The sequence below is a fragment of the Lissotriton vulgaris genome, chromosome 1_1 (genome assembly GCF_964263255.1).
Source record: "Lissotriton vulgaris chromosome 1_1, aLisVul1.2, whole genome shotgun sequence".
Classification (NCBI taxonomy): domain Eukaryota; kingdom Metazoa; phylum Chordata; class Amphibia; order Caudata; family Salamandridae; genus Lissotriton; species Lissotriton vulgaris.
The window spans coordinates 305,388,663-305,407,097 of NC_141685.1; the positions used below are offsets into that span (position 1 = coordinate 305,388,663).

At 45.6% G+C, this 18,435-nt stretch overlaps 1 protein-coding gene across 1 annotated transcript in view; it reads right to left on the minus strand.

The window, feature by feature from the left end:
• The window catches only part of POMGNT1 (protein O-linked mannose N-acetylglucosaminyltransferase 1 (beta 1,2-)), a 227,840-nt gene that overhangs the window by 137,458 nt on the left and 71,947 nt on the right, over nt 1–18,435 (minus strand). The window contains exons 6-7 of the mRNA XM_086952341.1: nt 12,602–12,719; nt 6,864–6,962 (exon numbers count right to left, since the gene is read on the minus strand). Coding sequence (XP_086808467.1) covers nt 6,864–6,962; nt 12,602–12,719 — 217 coding nt within the window. The remainder of the gene's footprint in view (nt 1–6,863; nt 6,963–12,601; nt 12,720–18,435) is intronic.

Consider the following 18,435-nt stretch of genomic DNA (forward strand, 5'->3'; position numbering starts at 1 on the left):
GGCGTCTAGGAGGTTCCAGAGTTCGATGGCGTGTCTGTGGACGGAGCCGGTGTTGAGGAGGATGCACTTGAGGTGGTTGCTGTTGGTGTTCGGCTTGGCGGGTGCTGGTGTCGGGCAGGTCCGGATGCAGGTGAACTTGCAGGTGTTGCAGCTGAAGGGTCCGTGGGTGCGTCGTGGGGTGGCTCGGTAGCATCCTGGGAATCGGCCGGAGTTGAGTGCGATGAGGGTGGCGGCGGAGTAAGTCAGGCGGGTTGGCCGGGGTCCTCGAGGGCCAGGGGTCCTGGCACTGGGCGCGGTCCAGGCGCGGACTGGCGTAGACGGGCTTACCTTTGGCGCGCCTTCGGCGCACAATCGGCGCGCCCGCTGCGCGTGACCGCTGCACGTTCGCACGGTCGCCATATATGGCGAAGTGCGCGGGTGGGCGGAGCAGCTGGGAGGCGGGAGCGGGGAGGGAACAGAAGGAAAAAAGGGGCGGGGTCAGCGGTGGAGGCGGGAAGCGGGGAGCGGGGAGGGAAGACGGAGGGCGGCGACAGGCAGGGAGAAACAGGCAAAACAGTGGGGGAAACAGCAATGCAAACAAATAACAGCAATGCAAACAAATTATACAACTAAACACAGTAAAAACACCAGGGCACAGGGAGAAGAGCGCCGATCACGGACCACGCCACTCGAAGGAGGGGGCGTGGTCACGAGGCGGCAGTCGGGCAGCGAGGCACAGAGGAAGGGGAGGCACACGCAGCAGCTGGTGGCCGTGCGGCGCGGGAGTGTCCTAGGGCTCTGTAATCCAGAGCAAAATTTTATTTTAGGACTACATGCTAAATGAATGCAATAGTATCAGAATACAATCGCAGGAATAATGTTGTGTAATAGCAGAATCAGCATTACCATACACCATGATGTCACAAGACATAGATGTGAATCTGGCTAACTCAAAAAGGAAACCGCAAAATGGTAGATACTCATGTGAAGAGGAAGATAAAAAGAGACCTCCAATGCAGCCAATATGGAACGGAAGCTTGCCGAATGAAGACCTGGAAGAATTATGGCAAGTATCTCATAATACACTTTATTCCGGTGTAAAACCTGCTACCTTCAAGAGAAATAATCTTTTTACCGAAAGATGGTGAAACTCCAAGACAATCTATGCAAGTGCCAAGCCCCTAACGGATGTGAAACATGCATGTTTGTGAATTGCCCAACTCAAAGTCTTTTTTGAAAAGTTGCAAGTAAAATAATACCAGTTGCCAGAAATCAGCAATTTGGGGTAAGCTCACCTGTCCTCGTTTTGGAGGAAGAATAAAAGATGAAAGAAAACAGGACTATAGAGTGGACAAATTAATTTATTACCAAATGTTGAAAGTTTGACTCTTGATCTGTAAACAAATTGATGGATTCTGTCACTCCAAACATTAAAGAGTAGACTAAAATGGTAGATAGCCAGTAAGCAGGACAACGCATCCTCCAATTGTGCTATCAGATAACAGGCCAACTAGGTTTGGTCCCGGATCTTCAGCCTTTTAGTTCAAAGACCGGCCACCAAACAGAATTATGGCGCAGTTTCCAAATGTCTAAGAACATCACTCTGCATTTTGCAGAGTATCACACAGTGAAGACATACAGAAGGGCAGACGTGTCCCACCTGACTTTGGTGGATTGATTTTGATGGGGAAAGCAAAAGTGAACGTGAAAGAGTTAGTATGAGATGGCAGTAAATTGTTGAAATCAGATGTGAAGTAAGGTTGTTAGGGGTCCAAACCGATTAGCATGAAACAAACGTTTGGGGGAATGGTGGTTTTAAAAAAAAGATGCTTTAGCTGGCAGAGAAGGGCTGTACTTGCGGCGTTTTCATCCCAACAGAGTTAAATGCCAATGAGCTAGTAAGGGTTTTATTCAAATATTGGGAGAACTGGAATTTACCAATAAAACATTTTACCTGCCATGCATAACATTTATACTAATTCCTAACTTCACAAGAGAAGCATTGAATAAGGGGGTTGAGAGACTTGTGAACAACAGAATCATCTAAATGGTTGGTACCAATGGTGATTGTGCTCCATCCCGACAGAAGGGGCATATGTCATACTTAATTCAAGTATATTTGGATCTAAGAAGGCTTCATACGTGGACTGGGTAGGCAATTGTCCTCTTTCGGTGGATTCATGAGATGCATTGGTTGGCATCAGCCATGGGTGTTTTTCAAAGGTATACGAAGAAAATTGTTTGAGGCTGTGCCAAGAGTATCATTTTTCAAGATTATATTCTTGTACATGGTAAAGAATTTGCCCAGCATGACAAGGTGATGGAGAAGTCATGAAGAGATGGAGGTTTAACCATAAAGTATAACAATAGGAAGCGCTGAAAGCTTATTGAAGACCTAATGTGTCCATAGAGAAAGGCTGAAGGTTTATCTTGTCTAAGCAGATAGGAGTGCACCAGAACAAATGAAAAAAAACACCAAGTACAGGGTTTTGTCAGGGAGTGAATACAGGGCCAGGTGATTCCAGAGGTATTACTTAGCAAGATAACATGGCAAGTTACAGGGTGTTCAAAACACGAACTGGACAGCCCCCATCCCTGTACCAATATTATGGGACACGAATGGTGTGCTTTGTGCCTCTCTGGAGTCGGTGGTCCAGGCTTTCACGTCTTTTTATGCCTCGCTATACCAGCAGGGGTAGCTCATTCCTGAGGCTCTTATTGAGGAGTTTCTGTCAGATATTACCTCTGTAAACTGTCAGACCAGGCAAGAGATGCCTTAGATGCCCCTATAACACTAGACGAGCTAAAAACAGCTCTGACCAACATTCACCCCGGTAAAGCGCCGGGACTGAATAGATTCCCCAGTGCCTTTGAGGCCGCACAGGACTACGCTGGGCCCACATATATTAGCAGCCATGCAGGAAGCCCTCGAGCAATGCATCGTACCCCCCTGACTGGCACATGCAGAAGTTGTAGTCTTTCTCAAGCCAGGTCGCCCTCCCGAAGATCCAGCCTCATATCACCCTATTTCGTTGCTTAATTTTGAGCCCAAGCTCCATGGCTAAGTTCTAGCAGATCGCTTATGCACATGCATCCATAATATTGTTCATCCGGATCAGTCCGGCTTTAATCCGCAATGTTCCACCAGACATAATATTAGACGCGTTCACAATGCAATCACTAGGGCACCAGCACTGGCCCGCCCTGAGGCACTTCTGCTAGCCCACATTGATAAGGCGTTTCACTCCTTGAGCTGTACATACCTCTTCAAACTCCTTTGCTCTATAAACCTAGGTCCCCGGTTTTTAGCATATACCCAGCTGTTGAATACGGATCTCTCAGCATCCGTGCATGTTGCAGGACACCGGTCGACCTCCTTCCTCATCCATCAAGGCACAAGACAGGGCTGCCCCCTATCTCCATTGCTTTTAGCTCTGGTCATTGAGCGATTGGCCATGTGGATTCTACAAAACCCGCTGATATGCAGGTTTGAATGGACACAGGAATGCTCGGATAGAATCGCACTCTACGCCGACGATGCCCTATTCATCCTGACGGATCCATGGTAATCGGGACCCAGTGTCCATCAGATACTTCGGACCTTCAGGGAAATCTCTGGGCTCGGAACCAACCCCTCTAAATCTATTTTATTTCCCTATGCGGTGACCAGAGGCATAAGCCCTGGGCCTCATAATTATCCCATGCCACAGATGGCTTTAAATATCTGGGAGTGTTTATATCGCCGTGTTCCGCAATCTTGTGGCCCCATAATATAGCTCCATTGCTCCCTGCGGTTCGTAACGAGACCAATGTATGATCCCAGTTGCCCCTATTTCTTTACGGGCGTACAGCCATCTTTAAAATGATATCCCTACCACGGTTGGGATATCGACTAGAACTTTCCAAATGATATCCCCCCCCCCTGGTTGACGCAATTAAATGAGATCCTGAATAGGATTCTATGGTATGGTGGGGCGATTTGGGTTGCACTTCACACATGTACACAATCAACCTACAGCAGTGGCATCACAGCAGCAGAACTGTATGCATATTATTCCGCCTCTCATCTCCTCGTTATGAACGAGTGGTGGTATAGCTTTCAGTCAGATCCAGCAGACGCAGTGGAGCGGCTGGCTATGACGGGCATTCCTCTACAGAAACTACTCTATAGCCGGGCCAGTCACAACACCCTAACCCCAGCTTGCAGAACGGTTGTGCAATTATAGAGGCGTACAGTGAAATCCATGGGCTGGAAGGAAAAGTTCACACAAACCCCCCTCTGGCAGGGCACGTATTTGCGCCCCGTCTCAGCTCTGGTCGGCTTCCGCAACTGAGATTTCATCGGAATCTCTATGCTAGGGGAAATCATGAAGGGCACTACACTTCGTCATTTCAGCAGTTACAAATTGAGTTCCATCTGCACAAATCCCAGTTTCACCGCTATCTACTACTGCTACATGCCATTGATCATCACATCAGTCACTTGGAGACACTTCAGGAATTTCACCCTTTGGAGGGTCAGGCATTAATGGGCGACATTGGGGCACACAAGATTAAACAGATCTATCAAACGTTTAACTACCCACAGACGCAACACGTTACATAAGACGAGGGCAGCGTGGGAAGCAGACTTGCTGAACGACGACTGGACAGAGGCCCTAGCCAGTGCCCAGATATGCTGCAGTGTCCTCGCGCTACTGCTTCATTCAGTTTCAGTACCTTCACCGGGTAGATTACACACAAAACCGGCTGTGGAAGATGGGAGTCATTTAGTCCCCCCCCAATGTCTATGCTGCACTACAGAATAGGGCTCTTTTCTCCACAGTATGGAGTTGTGTCGGGATACAGCCATTATGGGAGTAGGTGATGTCCTGTCAGGGCCAGGTGCTGGCTTGGACCATACCATTTGACCCTAGGCGGCGGCTTCTTCATAGCACGGAGGAGATAGGAGGGAACCGCTACACGCAACACCTATTTTTGGGCCTAACACTAGCTAAGAGAGACATAGTACAGAATTGGAAGGAGACTTCTCTACCTAGCAGCATATTCCTTTGTTGAATTTCGCACAAATAATAGTGACCACTGTGACAGAGCCCTGACGAAGGCCTAGCCGAAACACGTGTAGTTTGACAACACCTTCCGCCAGTCTCTGCACATGATCACCTAATTGTTCTCATTTGAGTACTAATAACAGATACAAAAAATTGTTTGGAAACAAAGGAAGATCAATTTTGTATATATGTTCATAATGCTGGTTTCTGTAATAATGATGTGAAGTAAGACAACTAGAAATGAATATAGACAATATTTCATGAATTTGTATCATCCCTTTTCATGAATTTGTATCATCCCTTTTCATGAATTTGTATCAAATGTGTATATTTAAGGATATATAAAAAGTATTATGAAGAGTTTTGACAGTACAGGTGTGAGCTACATGCAGCACAGTGTAAATAAGAGCAGGAGAAGTCCTTCCTCCAGCTCCCTATCTGATTGAGTGCATTGAGGGAACACCAAGTGGGTGGAAGCAAACTCCAGAATGGATCGCATTTCAGAATATGGCAGGAACCCACAGTTGGTCCTCTTCACCAAGGCCCAGGGGCGGTGTTCTTAATAGTCGGGTTTTTCTTACCAGAGGGTTCCGGAGGGGTGGGTGGGGGGGGGGGGGCGATTGTTGGAGTGCAGAGGCTGCAGGCGACATAGGGGAGTCAAGGTGGGGTGAACCAACTATGGTCTTGAGCTCTGCAGGGCTCGGGGAACTTATTGACACCTGCTGCCCACTTCAACTCGGGCCAGAGGCAACAGGTGCAGAGGTTGCTTCAGGCATCAGGTTTTGGCATTTCTGGAGGACTCTGGGTGTTTTCTTTTGGAGTTTCCTCATGGGAGGTCTTGAGGCTTTTTAGAAGGCAGGCAGTCCTCCAAGTTTCTGGAGTCACAGCTGCAGGACGAGTTGACTTTGGTGCCGTTTTCGATGAGGGATGCAGACAGGCTGGAAGTGTTGGTACCAGGTCAGCTGCTTCTTTCTTCTCTGCTGTCCGATGACCTCTCTCTTCTTAGGTCATCAAGATCTGCTTCTCCAGTTCCAGGGGCTCCCCTAAATACAAAGTTTAGGGGTTTTAGGGAGCGTGGGTTGTAGCCAATAGGATACTGTCACTACGCCCCTGATACGACCACTTCCTACATAAGTTTGTTTCTTTTGTTTTAGATCACAATTATTCTTTGTTTTGGAGAGGTGCTGTAATGAAGCCTAATGGAATATAGATAGAATGTCTGTGACGTCTCACTGAAAAGTCGAATATTAGCAAAGGTTGGAGCGACTCCTAGATGGGTCTGGCTCTTCCTTAAGACTTGACAGAAGTATTTATTAACTAATTTCCATGTTTGAACAGCGCACCTACATTTAAGTACTATTATCTTTTGTACTGTCACAAATCTCTGGCAGCAGGAGTGTGAAAAGGCACATATAGAGCAATGCTACAGAATATATGTAAAACAAAAAATAAACATAGCTGTCAAACCAAGTTAAATCACAATAGAGCATCAACAAGCATCAGCTCTAAAGTTATTCAGGAAACATAAATCCAACTGAAATATCCAAAGGGGTCTTGTTATAATATGCCCAACGGAGGGTAGTAAATTCAATAACGTTTGTGTTCTTTAGAGGAGGTTATAAAAGCTGCAAGTTCCACTTTTTCTAGAATCCACATACAGGAAGCAGTTCTTCTACTCCCAATATATATCGAACAAGACCACAATATCTGGACATATTTCTTCTACACTAAAAGCCTTTTAACTCATTATCACAGCCTTGTGCAAGGGAAGTGCCATGACTGTTAACCTAGGCCCCATGTTAGATAAACAGGATTCACAATGTATTTGCTTACCTTCTGGAGAAGTCAGTTTCACCTCGGTTTTCAGTAAGACTGGATCTCCCCATGTGGATAGAGCTGGAGACTTGGAATGCTTCTCTCCATAGGCTTGTGCTAATCAAAAAAGCACACAACAGCATTTATGCAGGAGAAGAACTGTTAAATTAGGTTGTTTATATGTGTAGAGTGATCACATAGCCAAACTAGTGCCTATATAATTATAGAAATGCATTTTCTTTTATCTAACCATTTTAGTTTCTTTCGCAGAGAATCGAGTCTTATATGACCTAGTGGTGTCATTACACGATCTAATATTCAGACACGTTAAATGATCGGTTAAGCTTTTAGTGGGCAGCTGGAGGAAGTGATTAGACTCTTCTCTCCCTGAATTTATTTTCCATTTTTTAAAGGAGGTCATCCCAGGGAATATCGTTGGCATCCTTATGCAGATGTCCACTAAGGCTTCTAAGCATATCTGCTGGTTTAGTGACATACTAGAGCCACTCTGCATCTAGAATATGTAAGCCAGGCAACCTGCATTGCAGGAGATCCCAGAGGTGAATAGACATTCATCTCTAACCAGTCGCATGCACAGTCGTTGAGCGAAGGTCGGAAGCATGAGTCATGGATCAACAGAGCTATTCTGTTGCACCAGTCAATTAGCACCAAGGCTTGCTCAGGATACTTTCTAAAGCAGCTCTTGAATTAAGTTAGTTGTATGATTTAGACATACGTCAAGTACTGGACTTCACCATGATCAACCAAATGATTCCTTCTAGTTATATATTGAGAGTGCAGTGCTAGTCCTAGCCAGACATAGCCTGAGGCTAAACCGCAGGGCCCAACCTAGAAGTGGTGCAAAAGATTTAAGGGAATCACAGAACTTTAAAAAGTTCTAGGAGAAATTCAACAGAATAAAGCAGCATTTCAATTTTCTTAAATGATGAAAAGCACTCTCTTCCAGAGAGAAAACTCATAACTGATTGAATGCAAAAGGCTCTGTCCAGGAATGCTTGAACCAGAAACGTATGATGGAGATTCACCTACATGCATATTTGTCATGTCGAGAACCATCATTTGAAAAGGTTTATCATTTACTCTCCTGCTTTATTCTGAGAACCTCTATTTTGCACCCAATAGCAACATTATTTTCAATGGCTCAAAAGAGATCAGGGTGGCAAGAGATAGTTGGTGCTCACTTCTAATCCAACAGTAGTCATGTTAATGTATAGTTCACCTGGGTGTTCGGCAGGGGAAACAGCTACTCTCTTGTCCCTACCAATCCAGAGTCCTCAATTATTAGCAGTCTTATTAACTTAGATTTACCAACATCTTTAACCGGCTTTTGTGTTATTTTAGCTTTGTACTTTTTTCTTTATTTTTTTTTTTTTAATAACCCACGTTCTTGAAAACATTACTTAAATGGCACCAGTGCAATATAGAATGATCAAGAATACTTTGAATGTGTAAAGTTAATGAAGCAGAGAGAAAAAGGAGTGTATGCTAGTTCTAAATCAAATGGTTTCTTTAACAGCCTATGTAGATGCAGAAACTCTTTAATGAAGAAGTGAATAGTAGCTATTATTCATGCTTTCGTGGAACAGCTTTCAATAAGCAGCTGATCTTACCCATCTACCACAGGAGATTTGCGATTTTTTACAGATTTAATGCAGCAAATTTATATTAGACAAAGAAACCCCTAGCTGTAGGTTCAGTTAACACAGGCTTGCCCATTGGAGCAAGCAGAACTCTAAACACCCTGATAAATGAAATGTGTGTAGTGGGGATCGAAAAGTCTTACATCCTTTAGATGCTTGAGCATTGCCTGGACCCATTTCACAAAAAAGTGGCAGCACCCAAAAAACAAAAAATCCTGCAGCATCAATATTTTCATTTTATTGTCTTGGACCCACGTCATTCTCAAACTACTGGGGCTCATAAGGGGTCATTCCAACACACCAGTGGAAATGTAGGCCTCCCAGGCACAGTTCTTTCTGCCAGTGAAGGCCCCCCTCCCCCGGGAACCAGCAGCCTTGACTGCCTGTGGGAAAGAGAAAGCAGGAAAGGCTGGTTCAACCACTAGACAATAGAAGAGACTATGCAGGAGGATAAGAGGGTCAAAACTGTGTGGCTAACATGAGCTCGCTACGCAGTGGCACAGCACGGCATGGCCATGTGGGAGCAGAGTGACAAGTCCCTGTGTTCGGCAAGGTGTAAAAAGTAAAATCCATGCAGGTTAAAAGAAAAAGGGCAATGTAGGCATCAAAGAGTAGCAGTGTGCACCTTGCCTTTCTGTTCTAAAAGTTTCCTGATTGCTAGACAACCTAAAATAAATCTTTAGCTAGACAGCCTGCAGCACACAACCAGGTTCAGAAAAAATTAGGCTGGCTGCAGTTTAGGAGGTCTCTCTTGAAAGAGATGCGCAAATATGTTCCATCACTGGATCTGGCCAATCTAAATGTCTGTTTCTCTAGAGAGAATTCATATTACGTTCTATGATGTTTACGCTGTGGGTCTGTCTCAACGTAGGCCTCTCCAGGCCATATCTTTTGCTCACACCAAAGCCAGTGGGATTCTTCAACAATAGTGAAAATTGTTGCCACAGGCGTTTACAATGTATTGTAACACACCTGCCAGAGCCCTAGGGCCAAACCTTTTTCTTAGTGAAAGCCATAGGTTTCGGCAGTAGGCCTTGTTCCAGGGTATTGCTGGTTTTTGCAAGTTAGAACCTACAGGAACAATCAGTCACAGGGTACAACCTGGGATAGCAGAAACAGACTTTTATAAAAAAATATATATATTGGCAATTTAAATATTTTGCAGCAGAAAACAGATTCGAAGTTAGTTGCTCACTGTAATAAATGTTTAGGGTAAAACTTGCACCAAAGTTATTCTGCAAGGCTGCTTTAATTGGGTTCCAATTTGTGAGTCCCAATGAAATCTTGATTACATTAGTAATTTACTTGATAATATTTTTACCTTTTTTAGTTGTGAAAGCAATGCCTGTACATGAACTCAGCTTGAGAGTCCGAGCCAGCACAAAAGTGGCAAAGGGCTCCCAATTATACTATGGCGGCCCAGTAACTATCGATTGCCCAGACTTTTCACAAAATCAATTTCTCACATAACATTAGAAGAGACTCCATGGCATTTTGCCTGCTAAAGGGATTTCTGTTGAGCTATGCAGCTCGGTGCAGAAAAAAGTTGTAGATTATTTAGAAACTTAATGGAAAATACTCTCCCTTACCCAATCTTTATGCCGAAAATGTCGAGTAATGAGATCAATTATATAGTAATGCATTCCCACCAAATGCATGGATATACTGTATAGCAGGCGTGAGGAATTCCTATATCCCAAAGACTAGGACATATTGTTTGGCATCAAGGACAACATGTTTTCATGTACATTCTGTCCTTGGGCCATATGGGCACAACCAACTGCAGCACAAACACTTTGGCTGCTGGATTCCAGGGTCACATTAGACAATGCTGTTCCCAGAGCTCTGGGAACAGCATTATCTGCATTTAAGGTAATTTTTGTGTCCATATGTTAATGCTGTCCGAACTTTTATTTATGGTTCATTAATACAAAGCATGTATTATTAGGGTGAGCGCGCTAAGGAAATGTAAGGCCAGACTGCACTAGTGCACTGGTTCAGTATACAAATGTATACACAAGTTTGCAAAGCTTAATGATACAAGGCTACGTTTAATGTTTCCAGGATACTCGCTCAGAAGCAAATATCTGCAAATGCTTGAAAGCAAGACTGGCAATTCTTTGCTTTCAAAATAAAACATTCCTAAAAAAAAAAAAAAAAAAAAAAAAAAAAAATCAACTAGGGAAAAAGTGTTTAGCTAAATTACTCTGAAATTTTAGGTATCATTTCTTTCAAACTTCATTTAGTAAAATGCGTTGACATGCTTATATTTACCAAAATATTCAAAATCAAAATTCAGTGTAACCAGTTTCAACAAAATTAAAGGAAACCGGAAAATAAACAGGAACTGGCAAAACCAATATGTACGACATTGGTGGCCAGCCTTTTGGTTTTGTCACTGCGTGCCTAGTTTTGACATGGTTTTTATAAAAATATTGTTGTAGGAATGACTGAGACCTCATCATTATAACTAACATTGCCAAAAGGAAAAATATTGGCACTGCAGTTCCTGACACTGAACAAAACTACTTTGCGTGCCGATATGCTCCTTGTGAAAGAGCAAAATGCTGTCCCTCACAGTAAAGCCAGCCCGTAGACAGACAGAATTTTAATAAAAACAAAAGTTCTTGATAAACGCCAGACCTTAAAAGGGGTCCATTTCTTAAAGAATGTCATAAAATTGCACCCATGTTATAGGTCCTGGCACTAATGCAGATTTAAAACTTTCAGGAATTCCCAAGAATTTACATAAGTAGGCAAGGAATTCGTACATCTCGAAAATATTTGTGAACTATTTTCTCATGCAAAAATCTGTTGAAAGGTAACAAGTTCACTTTCCCACCAACCACTTTTTTCTCCAACCCTCAAAAAAGGTTTACTTCGGCCCTTGACAGGAGTAAAATTCCAAACGTTCACAATATGTGAAAATATTAAGAGAGGAGCTGAAGGAAACCCATAAAACATGCAAGGCACGTTTGTAGGTTTGCACAGTCTCAAAAGGGCATTCCAACCATAGGAAACTATTGCTTAGTGCTACCTCCAGCCCCAGCATGAAGAGCTGTGGAAAGAAGGTAAAAAAAAGGAATTGCTAGTATTCGAACCATATGAGCTCTGGCATAATCAGAGAGGCTATTATCAGAGCCCTTATATAATGAACGCTACCATAACTACTTGTCGCACTACATGGCACCAAAGGGACAAGTGGATTTTGTTACAGGACAAGTAGATTTATGAAGCAGCCTGTCCCATGGGGGGAGTAGATATTTTATTAAGTTATATACCAGTGTGTACAAATATAAAAACAGTAAAAAACATTTTTTTAAACGCTATTTAATGTAAACAAATGTCCTACGATTACCAATGGCCTTACAGTGACAGAGGCCTATCCCAGGTCACTTAAGAGGATACAAATTTAATACAACTGAATTACATAATACGAACTTACAAGACAAACTCGTATAGAGAGTAAAACCTTACAAAGAGTTAAGAGAACAAGGAAAAACTCAGAGCAAAAGAAAGAAAACAAAGAGGGCTTACGGCAGATGAAAGGCAAAAATGTAGAAAGAAACAGATTTAAATACGGACCTCCCAAAAAAAAAAACCCAAGAAGAACAAACCACACTGTGCATCCTTCTCCCCACGCTTGAAAGCCTAATGTGGCTTTTCACTGTAACAGCCCACTGCCAATCTCAGGCTCATGGCTAGTTTACATAATTGACTCAGTCTCTTGGAAATATTCCACTGCATAGAACAAAAGAGTTGTCATAACTAAACATAACAAAGATGAAAATAAACAATACAAGTGGTTTATGAAAGGAAAAGTGAACAGTACCCTACAGACAATGATAACATTAAGGAAACATAAAATTAATGAAACAGTTAACATCCAGGAAGAGTTATTACACAATGAAGCTTCATAGAAATATGCAAGCAAACATAAGAAAATATATTGATTATACAAAGTATAACGCAAGCCCAGAGAAAGCGAATAGATGGCATTTGTTTAGACCTTGAATAACTAAACACATTTTTCTTTTACCAATGCACATACCAGATTATGTGTGCCTTTTAGTGCCAAGGACCATGGAACTTTACCTCCTTTTCGGACCACAAAGGCCCACATGTCCCTCCAGCTGAGCAATGAGGCAACTTGGCTCCCAAGGTTTTTCAGGATACTTTTTGCAGTGTCCTTGAGATGAAAAGAACCCTCGTCCTATGAAGAGAGAGCAACCTCAGTGAAAACAATCTTGGTTGCTAAACTCCATTGAACCCTCATCGGCTTAGTGACAATACATTCCCTCCAGAATGTGGGTACCAATTAACATAAAATACATGCTTTAAATAGAGATGAAAACGATGAATATGCCTGAAGCTCTCCTCTGCTAACTCTTTATTAGGGTTGCCATCTTGCTCAATATCAGCAAGACAGCAGGTCCTTCTGCTTTACAAGTCTTTAAATGTGATATTAAATCTTCTCACCGAATTACCTAAAGCACATAAATCAAGAACCTGAAAACGTTGTGATATTACAGGTCAGAACTGAAAATACAGGGTGGGTGGGGGTACTTTTATGTCCCCACATTTCTCGCAAGCCTTTGCAAATGTCCCACTCACCTTCTGAACAGCAGAGTACAATGAAATATCAACCAGATGCCTTGAATACAAAGAGCACATAATGCTGAACGATTCGGTGGTGGTCCCATCCTCCTAGGACCACCCCAAGCAAAGTTATGGGCAAAAATACAACGACAACCAATGACCCAGCAAAGCATTATGGGGCGAGATTCCAGAGTTTAGTGAATATTATAATATCCAATATGAAAACCCTCCTCATACCCTCATACGGCATGCTCTGCAGTGGGGAAGAGAGCAGGCCCCCGAGGGGAGGGGGGGGGGGGGGGGGGGGAGAGCCCTGGTGGTCTATGGCCGGCCCCCTCTCTGTGAGTTGGGTGCACTGGTCGCTCAGCCAGAGGGTGCCCCTGGGCGAGGACACGAGTTTGAATTTGAAGGATCTACAGCCCCCAGGAGGCTGACACTGGGGACGGAGACAGAAGGAGACGTCGTCCTAAGCGATGACCACTGCCTTGTGCCTCCACCGCAGCAGGGACTGCCGGGCCCAGCTGGTCACTGGTCTTGACCTGCTGGAGAGCTCTGGGAGGAGAACACACAAGGAACTCATGTTGCCTTCAGTTGGACTGATCAACGATGGCTACAACCAGACCTAAAAAAGGGCTCAGTGTGAAAGATATGCTTTCCAGGCCGGTGACGGGAGCTTTTGGAGACCGCACCCACAGCTTCTGCTCCCTCTAGTTCCCATGAAGAGAATTTGGAGGAAACAGTGACCCGCTCCTTACTTGAATTCCTGTTCACCTCCCTCCGAGAGGACTTACAGGAAGTTAAGAAAGATCTCTCCAGCAATATCAGGGGACTCAGGAGGGATATGGGCTCCCTAGGAGATCGTGTAGTAGCCCTGGTGGCCCACAACAACAGCAATGTAGACGTTGAGCTGCTGCACCAGGTAATCCTTCACCTCCGCGATCAAAATCTGGGTCACCAGGCACGCGCGGAGGAGCTTGAGAACAGATCCCACAAAAACATCTGGATTAGGGGTATAGCCTCCAAGGCAGGGACCTTGCTGGCTTTGTTGCGGATCTCTTCCGAGCAGTTCTTGATGCACCCACAACAATGAAAATAAAGATTGACCCGGCTCATCGAGTCCGCCCCCGACGAGCGGAGGCAGCCCCCCAGCAGACATTCTGGTCTGCTTACATGACTTCCAACTGAAGGAGGACAGTCTACACAAGGCTCGAGAGAAGCATCCCCTCGCCTTCTGAGATCAAACACCCACCCTCTTCCAGGACCTGGCGGCGTCCAGCTTGCAAAAAAGACACCTTCAGATCAGCGACCCCCCACCTACGGAATATCGGAGTGCTGTACTTGTGGGGGCACCCTGTCTGGCCTCATCGTCTGCTTAGAAGGGAAGCTCTTTCAGCTGTGGTCGGGTATTGAGTATTGGTTTGTCAATGGAAATTTCAGCAACCCAGATATCCCCGACCCCTACGACTGGCGATTGCCCTTGATGGTGTTTGGACAGGGAGAAAATCTGCCCAAGGGTTAACAGGCTGCACTGGACTCTTACTGAGGCACTAGCGGAAGCGCACTCCCTTTGAAGCAGCTGGGCAGAAGTGATCACAGACTGCAATATGGGCGGTTGGGTGGTGGATTCGTGAGAGCTGGGGGGGTGAGGCTGCGGTGTGCTGCCTACAACTGGAACGTATGGTTGTTTGCTTATTGTTTTTCAGGGGTTCTAGTTTATCTTTTGGGTATGCTCAGATTCAATATTGCTTCAACGTGAGGCACACATTGTAACAGCCAATTCATTGAGGCACCACACTAGCCCGCAACCCGCAACGGGCATCACTTTGGGCAGCTATTTGGCCCTCCCTTCCAGGCTACGAGTGACACTCCTTTCAGGGTTCTCTCTCTTACTATAAAGGGCCTTACCAGCCCAACTAAACGTATGGCGTTTCTGTCCTATCTGGAGAACTTGAAGGCCGGCCTCTGCCTACTCCAGGATACACTTCTACTTTCCAAAAGATTATTACAGGCTCCGTTCACGAGCCTTTCCACACCAGTGTTTGTCCTCGGGAGCACTAATACAGCAGGGATGGCTCTTTTGGTGGCTCACACTTTTAGGGATGAGATCGGTCCAAGGGTGGCTGAGTTGAAGGGTCGACTTCTGGTTTACTGCCTTATTTTAACCGCATCGCTGCGGCGGTAATTTTTACGCTAAGCGGCTTTTTCAAAAAGCCGCGTTAGATGACGAGCTCAGCTCGTCATCCGCACACGCCCCCGTGGCTGATGACGAGCTGAGCTAGTCATCGGCATCGAAGGGGTTAATGGTTGGCCCTTTGTGATAGCTTCTACTGATGCCTCAAACGAAGGTCAGGAGGCATTTCTATGTACAACCTTGCCGGATATTTTCCACACTCCGGACCAGAGAATCTTGGTGGTGGGTGACCTCAACCTGGTCCTGGACAACGACTTAGACAGGTCGACACAAAGACACAGCCAGGCAAGAGAATTGACCAGGGAGGGGCACGAGTGGCTCAAGGACCTATGGCTTCTACATATTTGGTGGCCTGTACCTGTGACTACTCTCACACACATAAGACATCTGCTAGATTAGATTACTTCCTGGCCACAAATGACACTCTTACCTCTGCTGCAGAGATTCCCCCTGCTGTGCTTGAAGACCATGCAGCTATTACAGTGTAGATGAGGCTCCCCCCCATATGCGTTGCACAGCTCGATCCGGGCAGTTGCAAGACACCCTGGTACAGTGCACAGAGGTGGTGCAGCAGGCTCACAAGGTCATTTATGACTACCGGCATTAAATGATTTCCCTGATGTCTCCGCTGCAACGCTCTGGTAAGTTCTCAAGGCGGTGGTGCAGCGCATCTGAAGAAAAGGGATGAACTGTCTAGGCAGGTGAAAGAACTGGAGGGAATAAATCAGGGCACAGGGGCCTGAGAATTTGGCGGCAATTGACCACCACTCAAGCGCAATTAGCCAGCATTGACCTCAACAAAGCTGAATATGCGGCACTACTTCGATGCCATGCCATGCCATTAACGTTACCGACGACAAGGGAGGTCGCCTCCTAGCCAACGGGCTACGCACTCAGCAGCAAAAATGGGCGTCCACTCGGGGGGGCACAGATCATAGATGATGTCACTATCGCGGATGCATTTAAAGTCTTCTATGCTGACCTACACTGGTCAATGTTTGGACCTTGCAGAAGGTACCTCATACCTTGCCGATTCACACACGTCCCCCCTCACGTCCGACTAACTAGCCTCACTTGATCAGGAGATCCGAGTGGAGGAGGTCATTTCGGCACTCTCTCGACAACAGACTTTGAAGTCTCCAGCCTCGATGGCTTCCCATCTATATTCTATAAAACATTCTGTCACGTCCTCGCCCAGCTCCTAACACAGCTCTTCAACTCCTTCTCGGCCCCCAAAGCCCTTCCCCCTTCTATGCTGATGGCCATGGTGGTGGTCATCCCCAAGCCCGGTGAAGATAGGCAACGATGAGGCTTATACCGCCCAATCTCCTTACTGAACGTTGACCTAAAATTGTTCACCTCTTTCTTGACGTCCATACTCCGCCCCTATATGCGATCCATAATAGACCCATATCAGGAGGGCTTTATCCCCCAACGCCAGAACAGCAATAACACTAAACGAGTCCTGCATATCATACAGAGATGGCTTCACGCACCCAGGAGAGTATATGCTGCTAGCTATCGAAGCCGAGAAGGCCTTTGACAGGGTGCATTGGCCTTTCATGGAACAAATCCTGGCCCACTTTGGGATAACTGGGAGGTTCCAGTCTTGGGTTCTCAACGGTCATCACCTTCCCACAGCATCGGTCAGAGTGAATAGCTGTATTTCTGCTCCCTTTGCCATTGGCATGGGTGCCACCGGGCCTCCCTGCTGTTCACCTCTACATGTACCGCTGGCTCAGAGTTTGCGAAAGACCTAAAATCTTTGGGACCACTTTCGGTGGGCGGGCAACATAAGATCAGTCTATCCGCCGACTATGTGTTGGCAACACTGAAAAGCCCGGCGACGTCCCTCCTGCATCCATAACTGAACTACACATTTGGTCTCAGCTCAGGATTCCGAGTTAATGCCCCTTGACTCGAAGCCCATCTTGCTGCACAATGCCCTATTTAATGGGCAAAGTCGACGGTCCCTTACTTGGGGGGGAAATAAAGCTGGCCTCCACTGTCCAGGCAACCTCACTCCTTAATAATCAATCTTTATACAATCACCTTAAGGCTGAATTGGCCGATTGAGATCGCATACAATTTCAAAGCCATTAAAAATTAGCATTTTGCCCAAAATCCTGTATATGTTGCAAACGTTTCCCCTAGCTCCCCTGAAAGGGATGATTCCCACATTACAATACGAACTGCACCAATTTGCCTCTGTTTGGAAACGACCCCGAATGAAGAAAGAGGTTAGCTACTTACCTCGAAAACTGCCCCAAAGTCGACTCAACTTGCAGCTGTTTACTCCAGAACTCCGGGAGGGACACCTGAAGCCACTCCTGCAGCCATTGCTTCTGGCCCGAGCTGAAGTGGGCCAACGTTGTCAACAAGGTCGCCCAAGGCTCCAGAATTAGAGTCCAAAGTGGTTTCACCTCTCGTACGCTCCGGACATCGGCTGCAGCCTCTGCACACAGGCCCCCCTCGACTGCTCCCAGAAAGAATGCAGACACCCAAAGTCACCTCTGCATCCGTCGCCCCTGAGCCGTGGAGAAGAGGACCCCAGGTGTCCCTACATCCCAGAGCATCCTAAGACTTGAACCCCCTCGTTGGTTCAAACCCAATGGTCTACCAGCCAGAGCCAGCAGCCTCTTTTCGCAGTGACCAATCTCCATAGCATAAGCATTGGGCTCCCAATGCTGTTTTTGCACCATGCACCCAGCCGCCCTCTTGCCGCTGGTTGTGTACTGCTGGTGCTGCCTTGGACCATGCCCACCACTCTCCTGGTGATCGGTCTTGTAAGTTGCTGTACTATACCTGTTTGTAGAACTTGTTCTTCTTTAAATAGGATGACATTGCAGAACTCCGAAATTGCACTTTTCACTTTTTGAACCGAAAAGAATTTAAAAACTTACTTACCTGAACAATTTTCCTCTGATTCCTTATCACATATAAAGATACCTGCTAGTTTTATAAATTGGTGCCTTCATGAGTCGTGTTTGTCATTTATTGATCAGTGTGTGTATTTACAAATGTTTTGCACTTCTCGGTGTTAAGCCTAAGGCTGCCCAACCACACTACCCACAAACAGAGCACTTTCGGATTGCCATAGCAAGCCTGTGTCTACTCGTATAGGGACCTCTGCTGTGCT